This window comes from Meriones unguiculatus, chromosome 6, assembly GCF_030254825.1.
Source record: "Meriones unguiculatus strain TT.TT164.6M chromosome 6, Bangor_MerUng_6.1, whole genome shotgun sequence".
In the NCBI taxonomy this organism is placed as follows: Eukaryota; Metazoa; Chordata; class Mammalia; order Rodentia; family Muridae; genus Meriones; species Meriones unguiculatus.
In genome coordinates, this window is record NC_083354.1 from 43,626,830 (window position 1) to 43,649,410 (window position 22,581).

Below are 22,581 nucleotides of genomic sequence, written 5' to 3' on the forward strand. Positions count from 1 at the left end.
ACTGTGGGCCCACATCTATAGAGTACAAAACCGGAAAAATTCTTAAATCTTTATTCAGCCAATTCTCTCAGGCCTCAGGCCCTGATGATGACTGTCACACCCTCATCCCTTTCCCCACAGGAGGCATTCAGTTGAGGCCACAGAACATTACATACATTCATACGCTTCCATCAAAAATATCTGAGGGAGACTCTGGCTTTGGCATACAAGAAGTGGGTCTGGTCCAGCAACATCCCCCTTAGAGGAGGCACTGATGCACTTCAGGCGCACTGGCCAGGCCTCCCTGACCCCAGGGTGGAAGTCAGAAGGCACTGTGAGGGAAACCCAGACTCTACAATAGTGCCTGTATTATTCTGAGCAGCTACCCCTGGCCCCGATAGGGCCTTCCTGAGACTCATTCACGCCCAAAACAATCCTCCATAGATAACGGTCCTCACCCCTGCAAACACAACCTTGCTCTGCCTGTAGAGTCCCTAAGATTCTCACAGCTGAGACCCTGATGGACCCTAAAGCAGCTACCCAGAGTATGACCCAGTACATAAGGGGTGAGGGATGCAAAGCCAGGCCCTGCCATACCCAAAGGGCCACCTCCTTCACTGTTCTCTGGGCTCACTCCCTCTAGCAGAGGACCACCTCCACGCACACTCATTCCTCAGGCCCCACGGGCCCTGTCACACTCACACGGCATGCTCTTTGCATTGCCAAGTCTCCTGCCACCCAGGGTTACAAACGGTCACCCCAAGGGACAGGCATGCAGGGCCTCCTGGATCTTCTGGCGGCAGCGGGAATACTTCTGCAGGATCTGGCGGAGGTGTTCTTCTTCTTCCCGCTGCAGGATACGTAGGAAATTGTGCAGTTCAGGCATACTGAAGGCATCCCACTGCAAAGGGGCAGAGGAGAGATACATGGGCTGCAGCAAGAAACGGCTAAGTTGGCAGAGCTCCTGAGAGACTAGAGCATCATGGTCACACAAGTTTAGGACTGGATGTTCTGGTATTATCTTCTTTTTCATTTCCCTCAACTGTTTTTATTTTGTTATTTTAAAAAATCATTTATGTGTATGGGTGTATTGTCACGTGTGTGTGTGTGTGTGTGTGTGTGTGTGTGTGTGTTTGCATCATGTGTATGCCTGGTACCCACAGAAGTCAGAAGAGGATATCAGATCCCTTGGAACTGTAGTTACAGATGGTTGTGGGCTGCCCTCTGGGTCCTAGGAATCAAACTCTGTATAAGCAACATTTGCTCTTAACCACTAAGCCAACTCTTTAGCCTCCTATTTTGTCTTATTGAGTCATGGTCTTGCCACATATCAAAGGCTGGCCTTGAACTTGCTATGTAGCCCAGGTTAGTCTCAAACATGTGATTCTCCTGCCTCTGTTTCCTGAATGCTGGGATTACAAGTATGTATCACTATGCTAGGCTCGATGTTAGACTCTTGACTAAATAGTGTGTGCTTGGATCCCCATGAGCAGTCTGCACAGAAAACAGATCCTATAAAGGTCACCTCACAGACAACAAATCAGGATGTTCTCTAAATATCTGTTGTTAGGTATCCCCCCACACACACACCTAGTGGGCTGTCAACCCAGGGTGTCATACATGTTAGCAGGTTCCATTTTTCTTGACCACTAAGCTGCCTTCCCAGGCAGCCACCCTTACTTAACCTGGTGCCCTGTCCTTTCTTGCTGCTGAGCCTGTGCACGCTAAGCACATACTTTTTCCACAGAGCCACACTAACCCCTAAGTAAGAAGTCTTTTCTGTTGCATTACTGGGAATTGAACTGTGGTAGCTAGTTTTAGGTCAACTTGACACAAGATAAAGTTATCTGAAAGGAGAAAACCTTAATTGAGAAAATGCCTCTGTAAGATCCAGCTGTAAGGCATTTTCTTTAGTGATTAATACAGGAGGGCCTAGCCCATTGTAGGTGGTGCCATCCCTGGGCTGGTGGTCCTGGGTCCTATAGGAAAGCAGGCCAAGTAAGTAAGCAGCACCCTTCTACGGCCTCTGCCGTCTTCAGGTTCCTGTCCTGACTTCCTTTGATGATGGACTATGAGGTGGAAGTGTAAGCCAATCCTTTGCCCCCAATTTACTTTTGGCCATGGTGTTTCGTCACAGCAATGGAAACCCAGCTATATAGGCTTTAAAGTAAGGGCTAGGCTAATCTCTTCACCATTAAACTACAGCTCAAGTCTTTCTACTTTCTGAGATTAGGTCTCACTAAGTTAACCCGGACTGGGTCATTCTGTAGCTCAGGAAGGCTTTGAACTTGTGATCCTCCTGTTTCAGCATTCCAAACAGTTGAGATTATAGGCCAGGGTCACTAGGCCTGCTAGGAAGAGAGAGAGAGAGAGAGAGAGAGAGAGAGAGAGAGAGAGACAGAGAGACAGAGAGAGAGAGAGAGAGTGTGTGTGTATTTGTTTTGTTGCAATAGGATCTTGCTATGTAGCCCAGCCTGGTCTTGAACTTTAGGCAATCCTCTTACTTTAGCTTCCCAAGTAGATGAGATTATAGGCCTATACCACCCATTCCAGCAGGTAAAAAGTCCTAATACTTGAAAGCAGGCCTTCATGTTTTCCTGGTTATACCTGTGAAGATTTTTCTTTTATTTTTTAAAAAATTATTTATTATGTATACAATGTTCTGTCTGCATGTACACCTACACGCCAGCAGAGGGCACCAGATCTCATTACAGATGGTTGTGAGCCACCATGTGGTTTCTGGGAATTGAACTCAGGACCTCTGGAAGAGCAGACAGTGCTCTTAACCACTGAGCCAGCTCTTTAGCGCCTCTTTTTTTTTTTTAAAGATTTGTGTTAGAGGGTGGAGAGATGGTTCAGTGATTAAGAGCACTAGTTACTCTACAGAAGACCAGAGTTCAACTCCCAGCACCCACATGGGAGGTTTCCAATCATCTCTAACTCAGATTCTAGGGGAGCCAATACCTTCTTACTTCTATGAGCACATGTGCATGTATGTACACATATCCACATGCAGGCAGAACATTTCACACACAAAATAAAGTCTTTAAAAAGGAAGATTTGTTTTATGTGTACAGGTGTCTGCCTGTGGGCAGATATGTGCACTGTGTGCATGGCCTGGAATTACAGACAGATGTAAGCATCTGCATGGGTGCTAAGAACCTAATCCAGGTCCTCTGCATGAGCAGGAAGTGCTTCCACCTCTTACTGTGGGCCACCTTTCACTATTTTAATTTGGTGTATGTATATATGTGTGTGTGTCTGCGTGGGGTTGTGTGCACAGAAGTGCAGGTACCCTGAGGCCAAAAGAGGAAGTCAAATCCTTTGGAGATGGAGTTACAGATGAATGGGGGCCACCCAACATGGGTGCTTCAAGCAGAATGTGGGTCCTCTGGAAAAGCAGAGCCACCTCTGAGCCCACATCTGTGTACTCTGAACTTGTCTTGGCTCACCACGAGTCAGTCAAATCCTTCAATCTTTGGAGAATTGTTCAGCACCAAGAAACAACAAAACACTAGGCCAATTCTTCCTGGCTTGTTTTTTTTTGTAGCCCAGACTGACCCCAGACTCACAGCAATACCCGTTTCAGCTTCCCAAGTCAATATGAACCATCAGATTTAGCTTCTTCCCAGTTTCTTGGGCTAGGCTCTCAGACCTTGGCTTTCGTGTCCTGGAGGTATACTTTCATTCCAGGACCTGCATACTCTTGGAGGTTGTGCTGCGTTTGTCCTCTGGCCCAGTTTCTCCCTAAACCCTCACTTTAGCTACAGCACACTAGCTTTGTCTGCTGATAAGAAAATAAGAGTACTCATACTCACATCCACCTCCCCGGAGTCATTCTCCTTCAAGACAAAGCTCAGGGCCTTCTCACTGGGCCCCGCAAGAAGCCGGAGCTTCAATGGCTGCTCATCACCCGATAGTTTCCGGAAGTATACTGGAAAGCAGCAGGGGAGAAGGATAAACAATTACAGACAGAACCAGGTGCCCCGGCCCCTGAACGCGCAGGGATTCAATATGCCCCCCCCAACACAGGGAGATCGGCGACAGAAAACCCACCTTGACCATGACGTTCAGTTCGCTCAAAGAGTGCGAACTTTCGAGGATCATCCACTACCATGAATTTTCGCAGCAGGGCCTCAATGACCTCACGAGCCCGTGTTCGAGACAGAACATGCAGGTGCTTAACAGCATCCTTAGGCAAGTAAAAGGAGGTACGGCGCTTCACGGCTGTGCTCCGCCCTGTGCCCCGCCGGGCGTCCTGTAAGGAAGGAGGTTTCTTGCTGGAAGGCACTGAGACAGGACGTACCAGTTTCAGCTGAACCTTGATGAAGCCTGTATAGGAGCCGTCCTTGTTCTAAAAAGGAGAGAAAAGTCACACCATGACAAGAGGTTTATTGCAGGTGGAAAAGGCTAGGTTGAGTCTCCCCAGGGCAGGGCCAGGTGTGCATACATCATTGCTCGGACCCACCCAAGAATGCTTTGGCTATGACTCGTTGGGCATCTGGCACACAGCTGGATTCTTTCCCACACTCTTTTCCTGAGCCATCAACTCACCAGGCTCATGAAGAGATTGCTGTTGATCTGGCCATTGTAATCCTTGATTTTCTGCTCAGTCTCAGCTTGAGAAAGATCAGGGGTCTCCCGCTCTACAGGCTCATCCTAAAAGATAGGACAACATGGATACAGGGCCCTTGAAAAGCCCAAGGATTTTTTTTTTTTAAACAAAAAGAAAGCCATCTGGAACAGCCCTTAGAACTTGATCTTTGGCCCTGTCACCAAACTCATAGCACTGGCTCTGGCCCTAAGGACATTATAGAAACATGGAGAAATGAAGGTGCAATGCAGGGACAAGGAAAACATGAAGGACTATTAGGGAGAAAAAAAAATCTTTTTTTTTTTTTTTCTGAGACAGGATTTCTCTGTGTAGCCTTGGTTGTCCTGGAACTTACTTTGTAGACCAGGCTGGCCTCAAACTCAGAGATCCTCCTGCCTTTGCCCCCCAAGAGCTGGGATTAAAGGCTGCACCACTACCTCCCCTTTTGAGGAATCTTGTTTAAAGTAAAAACACTCTCTGGGATAGAGGTATAGTTCAAGGGCCTAGTAAGTACAAGGCCCTTCAATCCCTAGTACCCCCACCCCCTCCACACACAATAAAAACCACACCTCCCCCTGCATAACTGATTCCAGAAAACTAGTTGGGTCGGAGTTTGTTCTGGAGAAGGCTGCCCACTCTCCCACTCTGGACCGGCACAGAACATGACCCACTACAGGGTGGGAAGCATGGGAGCTGACTCTCATCAGTAGTCCAATCACCAGCAGGCAGGAGGGCAAAGGTGGTCTCTATGTTATTACACTTTAGTGGGGCCAGTCCCACAACTCATATAGTGAGGAAATCACTCTGACGTATCATTTATCCTTGACTCAGGCTCCATAAAAGGCAGCTTCAAGCCAGGTTCCAATCTGCCTGAGGTATATAGGCAATTCCTAGCAAGGCCTGTCATAGCTATAAGTACCAAGCAGGTAGGCTCTGCTCTTCCCTTTGCGTCTAGAGACTTGGCCCAAAGACTTTATTCAGTTCTTCAGGGACTGGACTTGCTGGAAGGGTGGGGTGTGGAGATGATTTTCCTCTACCAAGCCCACTTGGCCTCACTGCCTCAGTCTTCCTGTTGTATCGGCAAGGCACTGGTTAGAATGCCATGTGAGGCTGGAACACAGCTGCGCTCACCACTGACCAGTGCCTTGTCCCAGAATTCTCACAAGGTCTCCGCTGGGATTGAACCCATGGCCTCACACATGCTGGGCAAGTGCTCCATCACTGAACTATACCCGGCCCTCACAATTTTACTTTATTTGCCATCTGGGACTTCTCAGCTTCCCTTTTTTTCAGGTTCCTCGATGGTTGGAAGCCAGGTCATCATGCGCGCTAGCTGAGCACTCTATGGCCCAGTTAGGTAGACTTCAGCTGCTTTTAAACAAGTTTTTTTTTTTCTTTATACACCTTTCTTGTGTTTTTTCCACCTTTTTGTAATAGACGGCTAAGGCTGAGTGGTACAGAGACAACCCCATGCCTCCACACTGAATCTAAAGTCTGGACCAAGGTTTCTGGGGTGTCAAGTAGCAGCCTGTCTATAAGAAATTTGCATCAAATCTCACTTTCCTGATGCCCAGGCCTCTGGGCTCTTCTGAGGTATTCCGGCTCAAGGACAAGTCATCTGTGCTTAGTGGTCACAACCGAGATATTCCCAGAAAAGTCTCTGCTAATTCGGGCCCATCTAGGAGAATCTGAAGAGGTTCAGCTACTCTGGTACCACACTTAACAATCTTCAAGTAACTCCACATTGGGGCACTTTACAGTCTTCCTGCTCCCTATAGGTAAAACTTAAAAGTCCAAAGCAAGGCTCTCTTACTATATTCCCCAACCCCCTGCCCACAGTTCCACTCCGGAGGGAAAATGGGAAAATGGTTTACATTCCAGCAGCTGTGGACTTTGCTGGCTGATCCAGACCGCACATGAAAGGAACAGGGTCCCCTCCCAAACAAACTTCTCCCTTCCCGGCGGACTCCTCCTCCACTTCCTATTCCCCCCCCCCCCCCGGGGAAGGAGCAGGAGCGCCCAAACGCCGGCTTTAGTCATGGGTGAATAACGCCCGCCTGTGGTCCACCCAAGCTTCAGAGCTGCTTCCCCTGGCCCAACCGGTCCGTGACCGCAAGGGCAGCCTGGGTCCCCAGTCCCGGCGCGATGGACCCGGACCCGGGCTTCCACCCGGAGCACAGAGCCCTCCACACTTTCCCCGGGCTCGGCTCTCGTCTGGACGCGCCGGGAGGCTCGCGGAGGAAGCCGGGGAGGCCGCCCCATCACCTAACTCTCCAAGCCGCGACTCTACCGGGGAGGGGCGGGGCTCCAGGACCGCCGCTCGCCCGCCGCCGGCCACCCCCCGGCTCCCACCTGGTCCCGGCGAGGCCTGCGGACGAGCGAGGTCCGCGCCGTGAAGTACTGCTCGAGCTCCGAGTCCGAGTCCTCCTGGCTGCAGTAGCCACTGCTCGTCGTGCTGCTCCAGGTCATCTCGAAGGAGGGAGTCTCGGCCTCGCCCATCGCCTTGCCCGCCCGATCCCTAGTCCACTGCGTGGGGAAGCCTCCAACCACCGCCCCGGGCGCGTGCGTGCGTGTGTGAGCGTGTCAGCGCGCTTGCGCCGAGGCCAGCGCCGCGCGGCAACCGTTAGGCCTGAAACGTAGACGGCCAGAACCCAGCTCTGGGGTCACTGCGGGGGGCGGGGACACGGCGCTGCCGCTCCAGGAATGACCTCACCGCCTAGGCATCTCGCCTCCGGGAGGGACCGTGCCCGGGCGAGTGCGCATGGGCACCGACGGCTGCCTCGGGGCCGGAAGCGGGCTGTGAGCAGTGCGCGTGCGCCGAGCCGGGGCGCGCCTTCGCGGCGGCTGCTCCTGCGGGCTGTGGTTTTGGCGTGGACTGGGCGCCCGCACGGACCCGCAAGCTCAGCTGGCGTCCCTGGTGCCAGGAGACCCATAATGGGGACGTTCATTGCGCGCGGCGCCCGGCCCAACCCGGAACACATCCGCCGAGGGCTGTCGAGCCCCGGGTTCCCTCCTGGTCCGCCCTCCCCAGGCCCCGCGCTCACCACGTTCGTGTCCCGCTCCAGGGCGGGGTCCCAGCCCAGGTCTCGGGGCCCGCAGCAGTCCAGGCAGACGAGTGCACGGCAGCGGTAATGGCAGGTGAACTTGCAGTCTGCAGGAAGGGCTGGCCGTGAGGCGGGGGAGCCCGGCGAGGTGACCCGCTGACCGAGGGAGCCCCTGCCCTACGGATTTGGGCTTGACTTGTTTTCCTCGAGCCCGGTGACCGCCCACTGCTACACATGCTGGAGTCCACGGTTAGGCACCTCTGGAAACCGGCTGGAGGCCTGAGGCGGTTAGAGAGCCAAGCCTGCTCAGCACTTGGGTTTGCCTGCCGCAGAGCTACACCTCAGCTTTGCCATTAACTTGAAAGCAAAAGCGTTTGTCACCTGTCAGATCACTTGTTTACACGAGCCTATTTTGTTGCTTGAGAAAGGGTCTCCTGTAGTTCAGGTTAGCCTCAAATAGCAGCCTTGAAGTTGGTGATCCTCCTGCCTCCAACTGCACTAGTGCTAGGATTGGTTGCAGGCATGCGCCAGTGTCTGGTACCCGTTATCAGGATTTGTTACACCCTCAGCATTTTTCTGCTTGCTTCCCTTGACTCCCGGGGACAGCATTCACTGGCCAGGTTTTCCTCTCACTTCTCTGCACGTCCTGGCCAGCAGCCCTTTCATTAGTTCTATCTCAGCTCCCAGATCTAATGGTCATGTCCAGGTTTCTCACCTGGGTCCCGTCCCAGCCCTGTAACACCTGATCCAGAGCCGAGGCAGCACTGACTTGCCTCTTCAGCTCAAATCCTACGTGAAGCACTTTAATGTCTAATAAAGACTTCAAATGAACATGGCCAAAATTTCATTTTTCTTCCACTCCACCCCAGGGTTCCTTGCTCAGAAGTTAGACTGTTTGCCCAGTCTAAAGCCTACACTTCCCTTGATTTCTCCCTTCTCTCTTGCCCAACCCCCAAACTGGCCTGCTTCTGGCCTCCAGAACAGCTTTATTCCCCCTCGCGAAAGCTGAAGTACAACAGCTCTTGCTTCCGTGTATTACCCGTCGCTAGCTGGGTTTGTGACATACTCAGGTTGTGAATGAGATGGGCTGTAGACGCGCGCCAGCCTACACTACCTAAATGGCTCAGAGCGCTGATTCTCAACTCAGACTGCACCTCAGAATGTGGGAGGCAGAAGCAGGTAGATCCCTGTCACAGCCTGGTCTGCGGAGACACTTCCTGGCCAGCCGTGGCTACACAGTAAAGACCCCATCTCCAAAAAAGGAGAAAAGAACCGAATGCCTAAAGTCCACTCTTTACAATGGACTCAGGTCTAAGAGGAGATCTAGGCACAAGGAGATTGGAGGGTAGAGAGTAGCCTGGGTGGTTCTCTTTGCTGGCGTTCCTCAGGAGGTCAGAAGGACCACCGTGTGTGGCTGTGTTCCATGTTTTAGCCCCTGGATCCCTGACTCAAAACAAACCTTGACTAAAGACTCAACGGAACTCCTACTTATAAGGAGCCTAACCAAGGTTCTAACTTTTTCTGGGCCCCCTATCAATATGTGGGTGAAATCACCCCAGGAATCTAGAGGGGAACACCACGAGCCAATCGCGGGGAAGAGGCGGACCTCGGAATGTAGGCTCAGAGCTCAGTAGGCACAAAGGCTTTTCAGGAAGGGCCCAGGCACTTTAAAGACAAACTTGAAACCAGCCCCTTGTTATTCACAGGCCCAACAGTGCACTAGCCACGGGCAGAGCGTGACAAGCGGTCCACCATTTTCTCAAGCACTCCCCCTGACGGGGTAAGGTAAAGGGACCTGATCTGCAGGAGCATCACTGCTGACCCCGCCGCTGCGACTTGACCCGCGGCCACGGTGCTTGACCTCCCGCTTGGTAGTCGCTGGCTGTGTGGGGCCGCTACTCACGCGCGCACTGTAGGCCCTTGCGCACGACGCCCCAGATGAAGTCTCCACAGAGGTCGCACCACGTGTGCGTGGCGGGTCCTGCAGGCTGGAAGCGGTGGCCGCGACCCGGGACGTGCTGCTGGGACGGATTGCGCGCTGTGCCGGGCGCGATGCGCAGAGCGTTGGCACGCTCCAGCCGGGTACGGCCAGGCCCGGTGCGCCCAGGCCCGGTGCGCCCAGACGGTGCCAGCTCGCGCAGTTCAATGAGTTCGGGCTCAGCCGACATGGCCCGGTCTGGCGGGTGCTGCAGCGGACTAGGAGCTAGCGAGTGCTAAGCGGGCGAGGCCTCAGGGCGGGCCGCGGCTTGGGCACCGCCCCCAGGATCGAGGCAGGGCGGCGGGAAAGAGCGGGGGAGAACGCAATGGAAACCGAGGCTCGCAGACAAGAGTGGACTTGGGGGCGGGGCACAGGGGTGGGTGCTTTCCAAGAGCCCCTTCCCAGTCTCTCCTTCCAGTCTGCGCCCGTCCCCTCTCCCGCCTCTCCCCCCCTCCCGTCCCCGTCCCCCAACGACGGCTGCAGAGCGCCACACTGATGCGTTTCACGAGTTCGCCTTTACTGTGAGAAAGGAAGAGGGTCTCCACATCCGGCCCTTGCTTCTGCCTCCACCCCCACCCCCAACCCTGTCTTGCCAGTTTGCTTGCTGATGCTGCGGCCTGGTCCTCTAAGTCTGCGCTGGGTGGGGCAGGAAGTGAAGAGCCTTTGCGTGTGTGTGTGTGTGTGTGTGTGTGTGTGTGTCTTGTGGTGGTGGTTTGCAGCTCTACTTCACTCAGCTGTGTGCCTCACGAGGGAAATTGAGGTCTGACGGGGGCCAGGCAGAGTTCCTGCGGCTCAGAGTCACATTCTGCGCGCGCTCTTCTGTCGGCCCTCAGCAGCTGCGACCTTCACTTGGCTCTTGTCGCTTTGGGGTGCTAGGACACACATCTTGCCGTGCTTCTGCCAGTGTTTGACCTGACACTCCCTGGACGGGGTGGGCTGCGTGAGAACAACCCAGCGCTCGTGGGAGGACCCAGGGTGGGAGCTTAGGGGGACGAAGGTCCCAGGATCGCCTCACCTGCAGCAGTACCACACACTCTGGCACCTGGAGCAGCGCTTGGTGGCCTCTGCATTGCAGTAGGCACAGCGGGGCCTCTCTGGAGCTACCGCCTCCAGGACGTCCAGCCTGTAGGTTTCCGCCCACCTGGGAGAGGGATCAAGAAGATCTGGATGCACCTGACAGGCAGGGGCACGGAAGCATTCCCACCGTGGCCAAGGCTTCACCGGCCTCTGCAGGCCTCAGCACTCAGCAGACCGTACCTCTGTGCCTGGAGACGAAGATCCTTTTCGGAGGGGCTGAATACGTACTGAAGCTGGTGCTTGGCAATGGCCTGCCACTTGCCTTTGTTCTCCCGCTCCAGCCGATCCCAGATTTCCGGGATCTAGGAGAATAGAGACCGGAAGGAAGGAGCTGGCAGAGTGGACTGCGGCCCTGAGCACCTAACTTTCCAGGTGCTTACCTGTTCCAACACTAGATCCTTCTTAGGGGGCTGGGTTTCAACCAGGGCCAGGCGGGCTAGGAAACCCTTCAGATCGGCAAGGTTGGGCAGCTGGTCAAGAAGGGTGTCCGTGAGGAAGGACTGAAGCTGCAAGGTTTCAGGGAAGCCACTGTGAGACAGGTCCTGGCCAGAGGGCCACGAGACAAGGAGTCCCCAAGTCGGGCTGAGGGATGCTTGGAGGGTCTACGCCTGCCTCATCAGCCCCCAGGTCACCTGAAGCCCAAGATGTGGAAAGAGGACAGGGATGCTGTGGGGGTAGGGCAGGGGGTAGTGGGGACGGGTCGGGTCGCTGAGCTCCCCACCTTAAGCAGCTGTCCCTTGGCAAAGCTGGTAAGGCAGTAGCGGTCTTGGGCCTCAGGGCTGAGCAGTAGATTGTACAGGGCGATCCACACTTGCCCATCCAGCTTGTTCAGCTTTTGCTGCTCTGAGGGAGGCACTGTCTGCCAGCGGCCACTCTCAAATTGCTGCAGCTTGCCTGGGGAGGAGAACCAGCTCACTGGAGGCAGGTGTTGCACTCTGAGTGTGTGGACCAGAGGGCTGTCCATGGCTTGGCAAGGTCAGAAAGCCTGGGCCACCAGACTTGTCAGAACAAGGTTGAGTCCTGGATAAACCACCCACAGGACTTGGCTGCCTCAGAGTCAAAATCTGGCCCCATCTTGGGTGAGACATGCTGGCATCCTCAGTGTGCTCCCGTTAATCCTGAAGGGAGTTCTGGTGAAAAGGTTAAATTAGCAGAACTCTATGTCGTTTCTCAGACGCCATCCAAGGTTAGCTTGTCCCTGGAGCACCTTGGTTCCCACCCTTAAGTTCTGAGAAAAAAAACACACAATGTTCTCTGCAGCTTACAGCTAGACACAGCAACTGAGGCAGACCAATAAAGACCCGGTCAGTTAAGAAAAAAAATTGTTCCCAGGGTCACAGTGCTCCTTTTGGCAAGCTGTCCCTCTCTGTGGTTTGGCCAGGTGCTGCTCACCAACTAGGTCAAAGTGCATTTCATTCCTTTACCTTTTGTCCAGTCATGTAACGCTAAGGCTTGGAAGCCCCTGATTACGGGTTTTCCCTTTAAAAAACCCTCTTCCCTTGGAGCTGGCTGTTGCTCTCCCAACCTGCTGTGTCAGAAAGGATTATGACCCAAGCCCTAGCTTGAATAAAGACCCTTATGTGTTTTGCTTCGGACTGGTGTTACTGGTGGTCTGTGGGGCGGGGGGGGGGGGGTGTCTCATGATCTAGCCAGTGAGGCAGGTGGGTGGGGGTGCTCACCTCCTTCCCGCCGGCTCCAGGGGCTGTGCTCCAGCAGCTCCACCAGGAGGCAGGGCAAGTTGTGAGTACTGAGCATGCGGTTCAAGGTACTCAGGGAAAGGCTAGGGGTAAGGTGAGAGGGAGGGGAGGGGTCAGCAGAGGCTACAGGCCACATCTTGCAGCCCATTGTTGTGTGCCCCAGACCCTGGGGGTGGCTCACCTATCCACGCAATCTGTGATGTATCGGAGCACTGAGAGGGCTTTCAGTGAGATCTCAAATTCCATTGTCTCTGCCTGTTTCTGCAGCTCCTGGGGTAGGGGTAGGGGCACAGGTGCACAGTATTGACCCCCGCCTGCCGAGGCCTGAGAACTCGCATCCAGGTTTTGCCAAGCCCAGGAAACCTTAGCTTACTTGCATAGGGGTACTGTTTTGGGACCAGTCCTCTTCAGACGGGTCAGGATAGCTAGTCCTGGCCACCAACAGTATCAGCTTACGGTGGCAATAGTCCACTAGGTCCAAGACCTTGTCATCCGCTGACTCACACACCTCCTGGGGGTTCAAGGAGGGAATATTTCTGAGTTTCGATGCCCCCCTCCGCCACACACACACCCCCCACACCAGGCTCTGGGCTTGCGGCGGAAGCGTCTCACCTTGTGGAAGAACACCGTCTCTAGGAGGTTTATGATGGAGGCCTCGTGGTGTACCTGTGGAAGAGGACGGGGCTGGGCTGTGAGGGAGGGACAGGGCTGGCAGCTGCCGCTCGTGGCTCGGGACCCTCCAAAGGCCCAGCTCACCACCATGTATATGGGGAAGGTGTTCTGGGGCTTGAAGTCCTCCAGCCTGCACAGCACTGGGAACACCTTCTGTTTCCACATCTCCACCGCAATCAGCTCCTCCACCAATGTCGGGATCTGCGAAGGGCGGGGGGAGGAACAGGGGTGAGGGGGACTTACCCAGCCTCAACAGCTCTCCGGTCCCTGCGTTAGCCCAGCTTAGCTCTCCAACTCCCTTGGGCCGTTAGGCTCTCCCAGGCTCCGGAAGTTCCCTCACAGGCCTCCATTACTGGTTGCTTCCATATCTCTGAAGGGACATCGGCCATCTCCACTCAATGATCTCCACAGCCCTCCTGTACCTCGTCCCACCCTTTCCATCTAGGCATCCGTTTTGGGCCAGCTCCCCTCTTCGTGTCCTCTCTCTGGCCTTCGTCACCTGGCCTGCCAAGGTGTTTGTGTGCCTTGGCTGCACTCTTACTTGGGTCCTTTACTGTGTCCTATTCCTAGAGCCGGTCCTAGGGGAACCCTTTTTCCATGCACCAATGCCCACCCTCCGGCCAGGCGTCACCCGCTTTGAAAGGCCCACTTCCTCTTTAGTGAGGATCTCCTTTGTCCTCACAGTCAATCCAGTCTGATGGGGAGCACTTGGGTCTAGGACCCAGGACTGTCTCCCTAACTGACCCTCGGACGCGCCGAGGGCACGGTAGGAGATGTTGCCGGGTGTAGCCATGCATGCCCGCAGCCCCGGCACAGACCAGAGGAGGCAGAAGCAGGAAGGTGGTGCTCTAACCGCAGCCTGGGCTACAGACCAACACTTTATCTCAAAATAAACCAGACGTGACACTCCTTCGTTCCCGCTTAGGAACGACAGGCACACGGCGCCAGAAGGAAGAACAGGCGCCCGGTGTCCCCCGTAGGGTAGGAAGGCAGGAGAGCCACATGCGACCCTGACGTACCTTCCCGTGGGTGACCAGCAGTTCCTGGATGGGCTCACCCTGGCTGACGGTGGCATCAAGAATGGCTTGCATGTTGAGCTTCTCCAGGCTTTCATGCTGTTTATTCCACCTGCCCCCGCAGGGAAGTGAGTTCACTGGACGTACAAATGTGCAGCCGGGGGTGGGCGGGCGTGGGGTCTGGAGCCTACAGAGGCCTGCCACGAGCCTGCCCTGAGGCCACAGGGACAACGAAAAGCTTTCCCTCCCCACCTGGAGGCCCCTCCACCCTGGGCGACCCCTTCTCAGGTGTCATTTCCAAGCTCTTCCGCTAACCGACGGGGGGGGGGGGGGACACCGTCCCTGGCGCTGCCGCCTCACCCTTCCGATCCCATCTCCCGCAGCTGGAAGCTGCGCAGGCCCTGCACCAGCACGTCAGCCTCCCCAGGCAGCAGCAACTCCAGGTCGCCCATGGCAGGGGCCAGGGGCAGCAGTCGGAATGGGGGAAACCAGAACCCTGAGGGACGCCAGACGCCGGCGGCGGGACCAGAGTCTTGGGACAGGACAGTTACTTGCTGAGCCGTTGAGGCGCGCGGTCCTCGTCGCCATGGAAACCAGGGAGCCTAGCGCCTGCGTAATGTTGTCCTGAGGGCACGCTTGCCACGCCCACCTCACCGCCGAGGAGCCGGCCCAGAAGCCGGGCACACTCGCCACACCTCCCCACGCGCCTGCTTAGCTGCGAACGAACCGGGCTCCTCACGGAATCCTGCAGCTGCTCTGGCCTAGCGGCTCCTGGGGATAGCTACGGCGGTTTCCGCCGTCCAGGCTTTGATTTATTTTTTGGAGGACAGGGCCTTACTTTGTGACCCAGGCTGGCCTGGATCTCCCTGTTTATACCTCACCGGCCTCTAAGTCTAGCGATCCACCGGCCTCTGCTCTGTCTCTTTAGACATGAAATTAAGGCACGCGTCACCACGCTCAGCCGAGCAGCCAGGAATCCTGAAGATGTACACCTAACATTTCTCCCTCGGGGAGGGCTCTGTGCCTACCTTTAGCACCGAAAATACAGACCACAGCGGCTTATTAGCTGCCCTGAAAGACCCAGCCCTCGACCTCCCCCCCCGCCCCGTGTTTCTCCTACCCCCTCCCCTTTTAGGTTTATTTTATCCTTAAGCTGTTTGTGTGTGTCTCTGTACGTGTGCGTGAGTGTGCAGGTGCCCGTGGAGGCCCTGGGCCTTGGGTGTCCGGCGCTGGAGTTATAGGATCCACGTGGGTTCTGCAAGAGCGGAAGTGCCGTCTCTCCAGCACCCTCTCCGCTTTCTCTGAGACAGGGTCTCTACACAGCCGAGGCCGACACGGAGCTCACTATAGAGCCAGGGATGGTCTAAATTTTCCTTCTTCTTGGTCAGCTTTCCCAAGTGTCGGGATTCAGGTGTGTGTCACTGTGCTTGTTTTCCACGTTCCAACCTCACGGGCTTCCCCTGACTCCTTATACGCTCCTTTGGCTGTTTTGAGACAGGGTCTCACTGTGTTCCCCGGGGGCTGGCCTTAAACTCATTAAATAGTCCAAGCTGCCTTGAACGGGAAGCAGTTGCCTTGTATCAGCCTCCTCGCGTCAGCCTGACAAGCATGCGCCACCACACTGGCCCTTGCCTAATTTCTTCTGGAATAGTCTTACTCCTTCAAGGTTCAGCCTAAGTCACCCAGGTCTTTCCTGGCAATCTAATCCAGGACAATTTTGGCTCCCATCCATATTATGCCCACCTTATCTGATTCTACTTTTTTTTTTTTTTTTTTTTTCAGTTCACAGGCCCAGAGCTGTGGTCATAGCTGAGTACCGGCCTAGCATGCACAAGGCCTTGGTTCCGGTCCCCAGCACTGCATACAGGGCTGTGGGAGAATAAACCCATAATCCTAATACTCAGGAGACCGAACCAGAACTTTAACCCAGCAAGTAACAGGCCTGTGTTGCATAAGAGCCTGTCTCAACCTTTTACACCTCCAAACATTAAAAATCTAGGAGTGAAGTCAGGCATGTAATCCCAGCATTCTGGGAGGCAGAGGCAGGCAGATCTCTGTGAGTTTGAGGCCAGCCTGGTCTACAAAGTGAGTCCAGGACAGCAAACGCTACACAGAGAAACTGTCTTGAAAAACCAAAACCAAAACCAAACCAAACCAAACCAAACCAAACCAAACCGCCTAGGAGTGGCCAGGCATTGTGGTGCATGCCTTTAATCCCAGCCCTCAGGAGGCAGAGGCAGTTAGAGCTCTGTGGGTTGGAGGCCAGCCTGGTCTACATAGTGAGTTCCAGGTCAGCCAGGGCTACATAGTGAGGCCCTGTCTCAAAAAATTAACCTCCACTCCCAGGAAAAAAAAAACAAAAAACCAAACCAAACCAAACCAAACCAAAAAACAGTTTATTGTCATTTCTGCCCACCAGATGGCGCTCTGGCCAGGCCAGGCTAGCTGGCTTTCACATTCCCTGGTCTTTAGTGGTTGGCTGGGGCGGCGCTCAGTATCCACAGGCGAAGGGGATGGCTTTATTTACACCCTCCAGACCACGTGAAGGGCCTAGCCCCCGTGGACCAACGAGGGCTTCGTAGGGCGAGTAGCCGTAGCCACGGGCTCCAGCCAGCCAGCCTCACTTCCAGCAGGTGATGATGTTGGGGTCGTTTTCTAGTCGCTCGTCCAGCTCGCGGTAGCTCATGCCTGGGTGGAGTGAGCACAGCTAGATCAGCAGCCGTGGCCTGGCCAGTCAGCCCTCCCCTCCGTCCCCGCGGCCCGCCCGCCCGCCCCCACCTGTCTTGCAGCAGATCTCGTCATAGCTGTGACAGCCCGTGTAAAGCCGGGCAGGGTGGCTCCGCTCCTCGCGAGACACTCGCACTGGGTACTTCTGTAGTCTCCGGATGAGGTTCTTCATAAGGCCAAACTGGATCAGCTTCCTGAAGTGACGGTCGGGGAGGGGGTTGATGTCAAGTGTGGCGAGCCCTTTCCTTCAGAGCCGCCAGGGTCACCGTCGGCCTTTTCTGGCCGGCCCATGTACTTCTACTCGCGGGGAACCCCCTGCTTCCTAGTTGAACCGAGGCTCTTCCAGAGAGACCGGAGACGGCCCAACCCGCGACGCCCCGGAGCGCTGACCTTTCATCCACGCGCTGTAGCTGCTGCGGGTGGCGGCCGATGAGGTCTCGCACGGTGGTGCCCGGGCTCAGGCTGCAGTACAGCTGGAACACGTCTCGGAGACTGGCCCTCTTGTGCCCTGCGGGTGGCGGGGTTGGCTTCCTCCCTCGGTGGCCCTGTCCCCCCGGGTTAGTCTCCCCCCAGGGTTTGCCACTACCTTGCTTGGTGACGTAGGACAGACAGGCCTCCTGCAGGGACCTGTCATCCACCAGGTCCTGGACCTTCGGGGTTGGGCAGTACACGTTGGAGTACTAGAACGCAGCAGGGGACACGCGGGCCTGAGTGACGTGCTCGGGAGCCTGGCTTGAGTGGCCCGGCCACATGGGTCCCACGGTACTTAACTGTATCCCAGACTCACCTACCTGGAGGGTGGACACCAGCGTCACAACGCCATAGTACCTGGGGAAAGAGCCGGGCTTAGGCTGAGGTCACCGGGCCGCCCCACCCCTGCCCCCAGGGTCCTCTGGCGCTCCTCTGACCCGTGGTGGCCCAGGAACAGGCATAACTGAGTCTCCACTCACAACAGGTTCTGGATGGCAATGCGCACCAGGTTGAGCTCCACGTCTGCCTCGGCAGAGATCTTCTGGACATGGCGGAATCCGTCGATGTAGGGCAGGATCTGCACAGGGCAAGCCAGGGTTGGCAAGGGCGAGGCGAGGCGAGGGCGGCGGGAAGCCCGAGGCGAGGCCGCCTGGGAGAAGGCCAGCACACCTGTTGCGTGGTGAGGTCCCACTGGGAATTGCAGAAATCCTCTTTGTCTTTCGTAAAGACGGGCACATCATACTCCTGAGCCACGGGAGGGTCCGGCCGCTGCTCGATCACCTTCAGGTGGATGGTGTTGGATTCATCTGCAAGGGAGAACACCAGGTCCTCAGTCCTTTCCCGAGGGGCCCTCAATGACTATCTAAATCTCCCAGCCTCAACTGAGGCACTCTGGTCGATGGTGAAACTGAGGTCCAGAGAGGGGTTAGAAGGTAGCCCAGGAGGAGACCTGAAGAGTTCTGCTGGCCGCTCCCCCAGCCCCAGCCCCGTTGCACACCCGCCCCTCGGACATCAACATTTCAACCCATGGCTATTTCTTGCCCACCAATTTGCTTAAGAAGCTTATCCTCCAGCTCACTTCTGCCCCCTTCCCATCCTTCCTCTGTTCCTATACTGTCCCACCAGAGGCTGTCCCTACCGATGGGGAGTGTGCACCGGCCGGAGGCATTGAGCTCCTCCAGTAGGATGGTCATGATGGGCACCAGCTTCTGCTTGCTCTCCTCTGTGGACACAAAGCTGCTTTCAAGCTGGACAGAACACGGACAACATGGTGAGCCTACCTCAGCTCCTGGCCAATTGCACTCTGAGCTGGCTGGTGCAGGCTGGGGACTGGAGTCACAGGGACACTTTCCCCAGCCATGCCTGCCATGCACCCATGCCCATCTGGTTGCAGACCTCCAGTGTGGTCAAGTAACCGGCCAGCTTCTTAACAATGGGTTCCAGGGCACAGGTCTTGGCCTGCGCATCACACACGAAGCCCAGGTTGAAGAGGAGGGCATTTCGGCTGTACTTCTTGTGTTCGATGCACACCGGGCAGCCAATCAGCTTCTTCTCCATGGCTGTGCTGGATGGGCAAGAACAGAGTCAGCTTGGCCCCTAGCCAGTGTGGGACCCTTGGCTCTCCCCCGACCGAGGCCTCACACAGTGATAAGCTTGTTCTGCAACTCAGGCTTGGTGATGATGTACACTTGGACAGTGTCAAACAGCTCCCTGGAGATGAAATCCTCAGGGACCTGAGGGCAGTGAGGAGAGTCCCCTCAGTGGACCCTGGGATTGGGTGGGTTCCCATCCCAGCCAGGCTCACGTCCTCTACCGCTTTCCTTCCCTCATCTGCCCATACACATGCTACGTTTTGGCAAGCTTCCTGGCTTCTGCATTCACTATACCCAGAATACTTTTTAACTCTCACCTAACTTTTATACATCATTTATGTCTCAGTCCAGTACTTTTCTTGGGTCAGCTAAACCTTCATGACACCTGGCACCTCCCTGAATCCTATAGCCTGATTTGTCTCAAAAAGTGCTTGTGTGACAGATCTCCTCTCCCACACGAGGAACCAGAGACCTGGCTCTGTGTATCCTCTCCATTCAAGGTTATCTGTGAATGGAATGACAGGCCTGGATGAGCACTGGGACCCACAACCCCTCCACGCGGCCAGCTGAGCTCCAGAGGGCATCCCTCTCCTCGCCCGGTCCCCGGGAGTGTGGAAGGCACCTGATAGGTAATTTTGGGTCCCAGCGTTGGGTGGAACTCGCTGAAGAATATGCATTCGATGCGGCAGCTGCTGCCCATGGCGTTGACCCGTCTCGAGTGTGTAATCCCTTATCTTTCGTGCGGTGGTCGCCTCCACCCCGGGAACACCTGTCAAAAAGAGAAAGAGGCCTGGGCTAGGTCGCACAGGTTTGCGAGAGCCAACCAAACGAGCCGTCAACTCTACGGCGCCTGCGTAGGGAGACTCAGGGGCGTGGCTGGTGCTGGATGGGACGGGAGGGGGCTTGTCCCAGGAAGTCTTGGGTAAGTAGACACCGCACCCGGAAGTGACGCGCCTCCGTAACGAAGCGGTGGCGCGGCTGGCGGGCCGGCAGTCCAGTTTATTTTGGAGGAAGTCACTGCGTCGAGCCTGAGAGGCAGGTGAGGAAGGCAAATTCCTACCGGAGAGGTACAGCGTGCCAGATGCACGTGGGGAGGAAATGTGCAAAGAGATTCACACTTAGGTGGGAAAGCTGCTGGGAACTACAATTCCCGTAGTGCTTCACGCTTTTCGTTCTGTTTGCGATGACGTACTGCATTCTGGGATTTGTAGTCTTACCTGTCCGTTCTCCCACCGGGAAGGTGCGATCAGTATCACTTCAAATACAGGTGTTTGACAGGTAGACTCTGCTAAGTTGAGACTGTTAGTGCCGGGTTTGTACTGTTCCTGTCATAACTTCTCCGAAAAAAGGTGGCACTCTTGCCCTGAATTTCTGTCCCCAGTGAGAGGCGTGGACAGTGGGCACCCTTGCCAACGCCTACGATGCTTTCAGGCTGTACAGCTATCGGCTGGGCTGACCATGGCCCTTTCTGTGGAGACAGAGTCGCACATCTACCGAGCTCTGCGCACTGCCTCTGGGGCTGCAGCCCACCTTGTGGCCTTGGGCTTTACCATCTTTGTGGCTGTGCTTGCCAGACCTGGCTCCAGTAAGTAGAATTCATTCATAGTTGACTTACGGGAAGGGAAAAGCCACTTTTCATGGGGAACGGGAGCGGTAGGAAGCGATGGGCTTAACTCCTGGGAACAGGCTTGGCTGGCTGAGGAATCTTGTGCTGGAGTCATTTAGTGTCCTGGGTAGAGCAGATCAGTGTGGGGGCTCTACCAGCCTCGCCAAGCTTCAGAGTATATGGTTTTTCTCGTTGACTTGGCATTTCATTCCTGACTGGTGGAGATGTTGGAGGAGCTGCCAGAGGAGGGACAGAGACTGGGGGTGGGTAAGATGAGCTTGTTACACGTGGGGGCTACACTTTGACACCACCAGGTGATGGATAGGCTGTCCATATTAAGCCTGTAGGGATCAATATGCTGGTTTCTTTTCCCCTTCGCTCCATGAGACTTCCTCTTCTCATTCCAGGTCTGTTCTCCTGGCACCCCGTTCTCATGTCTCTGGCTGTAAGTAGTGCATCTGGGTAACATGTAGGGTAGAGTGTGGGCATGGGTGGTGAGCCTCAGAATCCTTGAAGGCATCTACTTAGTGCCAGCTTAGAGGCGTTGCATGTCCCCGCTACTGCTTCTGACATCTATTCAAGGCTTGAAAAACAGTATTCAAGACCCAGTACAAATGGGTGAAGCTCACCCAAGCACAAAATGAGGCTTCTCTCATCTCTAGCCAGGAAGCTGAGAAATTGCATTTGGAGGTGGCTCTGTCCCTAAAAACCTTAATTTATGGCGATGCATCTAATTTTCCCTGAAACAGTGCACCCATGTGACCAGCTCTTGCCAAGTAATTGTATCCAGCCCCATGGGAGGCAAACAAAGCTTGTGAATCATTTATTACTGCCACGTCTCAAACCTTGTTTGCTGGGTAATGTAACAGAGGTGATATTTCAGAAAAGCACACAGGAAGAAGTCTGGAGGGGTGGTTCTCCCTGACCACCCAGGGCAGGTGTTTTGTCCCACACAGGGCCCTCCACTGTCCCACCAAATGCAGCGTTCCCCTGGGGAAGGGAAGGAAGCAGGGCCGAGGGCAGTGGCCTGGAGGGTTTTCTAAAGCTTCACAGCACTCATGAGTCTCTCTCTCCTTAGTTCTCCTTCCTGATGACTGAGGCACTCCTCATGTTTTCTCCTGAGAGTTCACTGCTGCGGTCCCTGTCCCGGAAGGTCCGAGCACGCTGCCACTGGGTGCTGCAGCTGCTCGCCCTACTCTGCGCCCTGCTGGGTCTGGGTCTTGTCATCCTCCACAAAGAGCAGCTTGGCAAAGCGCACCTGGCCACTCGACACGGACAGGCAGGGCTGTTAGCTGTGCTGTGGGCAGGGCTGCAGTGCGCAGGGGGCGTGGGGCTGCTCTACCCCAAGCTGTTGCCCCGATGGCCCTTGGCAAAGCTGAAACTCTACCATGCCACTTCTGGGTTGGTGGGCTACCTGCTGGGCAGTGCCAGCCTCCTGCTGGGCATGTGCTCACTCTGGTTCACCGCCACGGTCACTGGTGGCGCCTGGTACCTGGCTGTGCTGTGCCCCATCATCACCAGTTTGGTAATCATGAACCAAGTAAGCAATGCCTACCTATACCGCAAGAGGATCCAACCCTGAGCACTCGACAGCCATCAGGAAGCCTTGATTTGCACCTCAGCCGAGGACCTGGAGCTGGGAACCTGTTGGACTCTCATAGCTGACTGGGTCAGGGAACATTTTGGGTACTCAGGCACTTGGGTAGATCTGTGACATTTTTGCTCCTCATGCTAGAGTGCCTCCCTTTTCTTTTCTCGCTGTCAACCCAGGGAAGCATGGATCAATGAGTGTGGATGAAGCTGGGGTCGCGATTTTGTCTCCCCAGCCACACAGCATATATTTGTACTGGTATGTCCAGAGATCATGGAGAAAAAAAGTAAAATAAACACACAAACCAAAACGGAAAAGACTGATGGGAGCAGCAGCCCAGAGTTGGGGATGGCTCTTGCTAATGCCATCATTGTGAGAAAATGGCAGCTGGGCCAAATGGGGACCCCTCCACATGGTGGGAGTCCGCAGAACCTGGCTGCTGAACTTCCTATGACACCCAGTGAATTGGGAGGCTGCGAGTGGACAGTCCAGCTGTTTCCAGCTAACTGTGGGGGAGTCTGGAGACGGAGATGGACT

The 22,581-nt window shown here is 55.2% G+C and overlaps 4 protein-coding genes across 10 annotated transcripts; 1 reads left to right on the top strand and 3 right to left on the bottom strand.

Annotated features, from left to right (window-relative positions):
• Positions 1-35: 35 nt before the first annotated feature.
• Rassf1 (Ras association domain family member 1) lies at positions 36-9,906 on the bottom strand. 2 transcript variants are annotated; one of them, XM_021662150.2, is made up of 6 exons: positions 9,521-9,906; positions 7,618-7,724; positions 4,534-4,638; positions 4,036-4,333; positions 3,798-3,913; positions 36-880 (listed from the first exon to the last, which is right to left on the bottom strand). In XM_021662150.2, exons 1-6 carry the CDS (start codon positions 9,783-9,785, stop codon positions 734-736), a joined length of 1,038 nt encoding a protein of 345 aa, XP_021517825.1. In that variant the 5' UTR covers positions 9,786-9,906; the 3' UTR covers positions 36-733. The 2 variants fall into 2 exon arrangements, with proteins under 2 accessions (XP_021517825.1, XP_021517818.1); XM_021662143.2 differs by lacking the exons at positions 7,618-7,724; positions 9,521-9,906 and adding an exon at positions 6,926-7,221.
• A 154-nt stretch (positions 9,907-10,060) lies between these two features.
• On the bottom strand, positions 10,061-14,778 carry Zmynd10 (zinc finger MYND-type containing 10). Of its 3 annotated transcripts, none has more exons than XM_060385317.1 (12): positions 14,418-14,778; positions 14,061-14,169; positions 13,126-13,242; positions 12,982-13,035; positions 12,743-12,880; positions 12,551-12,639; positions 12,352-12,452; positions 11,394-11,566; positions 11,053-11,178; positions 10,853-10,974; positions 10,611-10,736; positions 10,061-10,531 (listed from the first exon to the last, which is right to left on the bottom strand). In XM_060385317.1, the coding sequence occupies exons 1-12, from the start codon at positions 14,507-14,509 to the stop codon at positions 10,468-10,470; spliced, it is 1,311 nt and encodes a 436-aa protein (XP_060241300.1). In that variant the 5' UTR covers positions 14,510-14,778; the 3' UTR covers positions 10,061-10,467. The 3 variants fall into 3 exon arrangements, with proteins under 3 accessions (XP_060241300.1, XP_021517658.1, XP_060241301.1); XM_021661983.2 differs by having other exon boundaries at positions 10,061-10,517; positions 14,418-14,768; XM_060385318.1 differs by having other exon boundaries at positions 10,061-10,517; positions 13,126-13,411; positions 14,418-14,436.
• Positions 14,779-16,435: 1,657 nt separating this feature from the next.
• Nprl2 (NPR2 like, GATOR1 complex subunit) lies at positions 16,436-19,713 on the bottom strand. 3 transcript variants are annotated; one of them, XM_021663642.2, is made up of 11 exons: positions 19,470-19,713; positions 18,897-18,988; positions 18,651-18,819; positions 18,394-18,502; positions 17,925-18,061; positions 17,735-17,832; positions 17,576-17,612; positions 17,371-17,464; positions 17,175-17,292; positions 16,836-16,978; positions 16,436-16,745 (listed from the first exon to the last, which is right to left on the bottom strand). In XM_021663642.2, exons 1-11 carry the CDS (start codon positions 19,545-19,547, stop codon positions 16,678-16,680), a joined length of 1,143 nt encoding a protein of 380 aa, XP_021519317.1. In that variant the 5' UTR covers positions 19,548-19,713; the 3' UTR covers positions 16,436-16,677. The 3 variants fall into 3 exon arrangements, with proteins under 3 accessions (XP_021519317.1, XP_021519310.1, XP_060241308.1); XM_021663635.2 differs by having other exon boundaries at positions 17,175-17,464; XM_060385325.1 differs by lacking the exon at positions 18,897-18,988 and having other exon boundaries at positions 17,175-17,464; positions 19,470-19,707.
• Positions 19,714-19,756: 43 nt separating this feature from the next.
• Positions 19,757-22,361, top strand: LOC110564485 (transmembrane reductase CYB561D2). 2 transcript variants are annotated; one of them, XM_021661955.2, is made up of 4 exons: positions 19,757-19,886; positions 20,279-20,432; positions 20,861-20,898; positions 21,532-22,361. In XM_021661955.2, the coding sequence occupies exons 2-4, from the start codon at positions 20,306-20,308 to the stop codon at positions 22,033-22,035; spliced, it is 669 nt and encodes a 222-aa protein (XP_021517630.1). In that variant the 5' UTR covers positions 19,757-19,886; positions 20,279-20,305; the 3' UTR covers positions 22,036-22,361. The 2 variants fall into 2 exon arrangements, with proteins under 2 accessions (XP_021517630.1, XP_021517638.1); XM_021661963.2 differs by having other exon boundaries at positions 19,776-19,886; positions 20,229-20,432.
• The last annotated feature ends 220 nt before the right edge of the window (positions 22,362-22,581 follow it).

Coding starts and splice junctions, on each gene's coding strand:
- Rassf1 (XM_021662150.2), bottom strand. CDS start 9,785: ATGTCGGCTGAGCCCGAACTCATTGAACTGCGCGAGCTGGCACCGTCT. Junction 7,725..9,520: donor CAAGGGCCTACAGTGCGCGC/GTGAGTAGCGGC, acceptor CCCTTCCTGCAG/ACTGCAAGTTCACCTGCCAT. Junction 4,639..7,617: donor TGGAGCGGGACACGAACGTG/GTGAGCGCGGGG, acceptor CCTATCTTTTAG/GATGAGCCTGTAGAGCGGGA.
- Nprl2 (XM_021663635.2), bottom strand. CDS start 19,547: ATGGGCAGCAGCTGCCGCATCGAATGCATATTCTTCAGCGAGTTCCAC. Junction 18,989..19,469: donor GACCCAAAATTACCTATCAG/GTGCCTTCCACA, acceptor CACTGCCCTCAG/GTCCCTGAGGATTTCATCTC. Junction 16,746..16,835: donor CGAGATCTGCTGCAAGACAG/GTGGGGGCGGGC, acceptor CACTCCACCCAG/GCATGAGCTACCGCGAGCTG.
- LOC110564485 (XM_021661955.2), top strand. CDS start 20,306: ATGGCCCTTTCTGTGGAGACAGAGTCGCACATCTACCGAGCTCTGCGC. Junction 20,433..20,860: donor GCTTGCCAGACCTGGCTCCA/GTAAGTAGAATT, acceptor TTCTCATTCCAG/GTCTGTTCTCCTGGCACCCC. Junction 20,899..21,531: donor CCGTTCTCATGTCTCTGGCT/GTAAGTAGTGCA, acceptor CTCTCTCCTTAG/TTCTCCTTCCTGATGACTGA.
- Zmynd10 (XM_021661983.2), bottom strand. CDS start 14,509: ATGGGCGACCTGGAGTTGCTGCTGCCTGGGGAGGCTGACGTGCTGGTG. Junction 13,243..14,060: donor TGCTGGTCACCCACGGGAAG/GTACGTCAGGGT, acceptor CGCCCTTCGCAG/ATCCCGACATTGGTGGAGGA. Junction 10,737..10,852: donor CTTCGTCTCCAGGCACAGAG/GTACGGTCTGCT, acceptor TCCCTCTCCCAG/GTGGGCGGAAACCTACAGGC.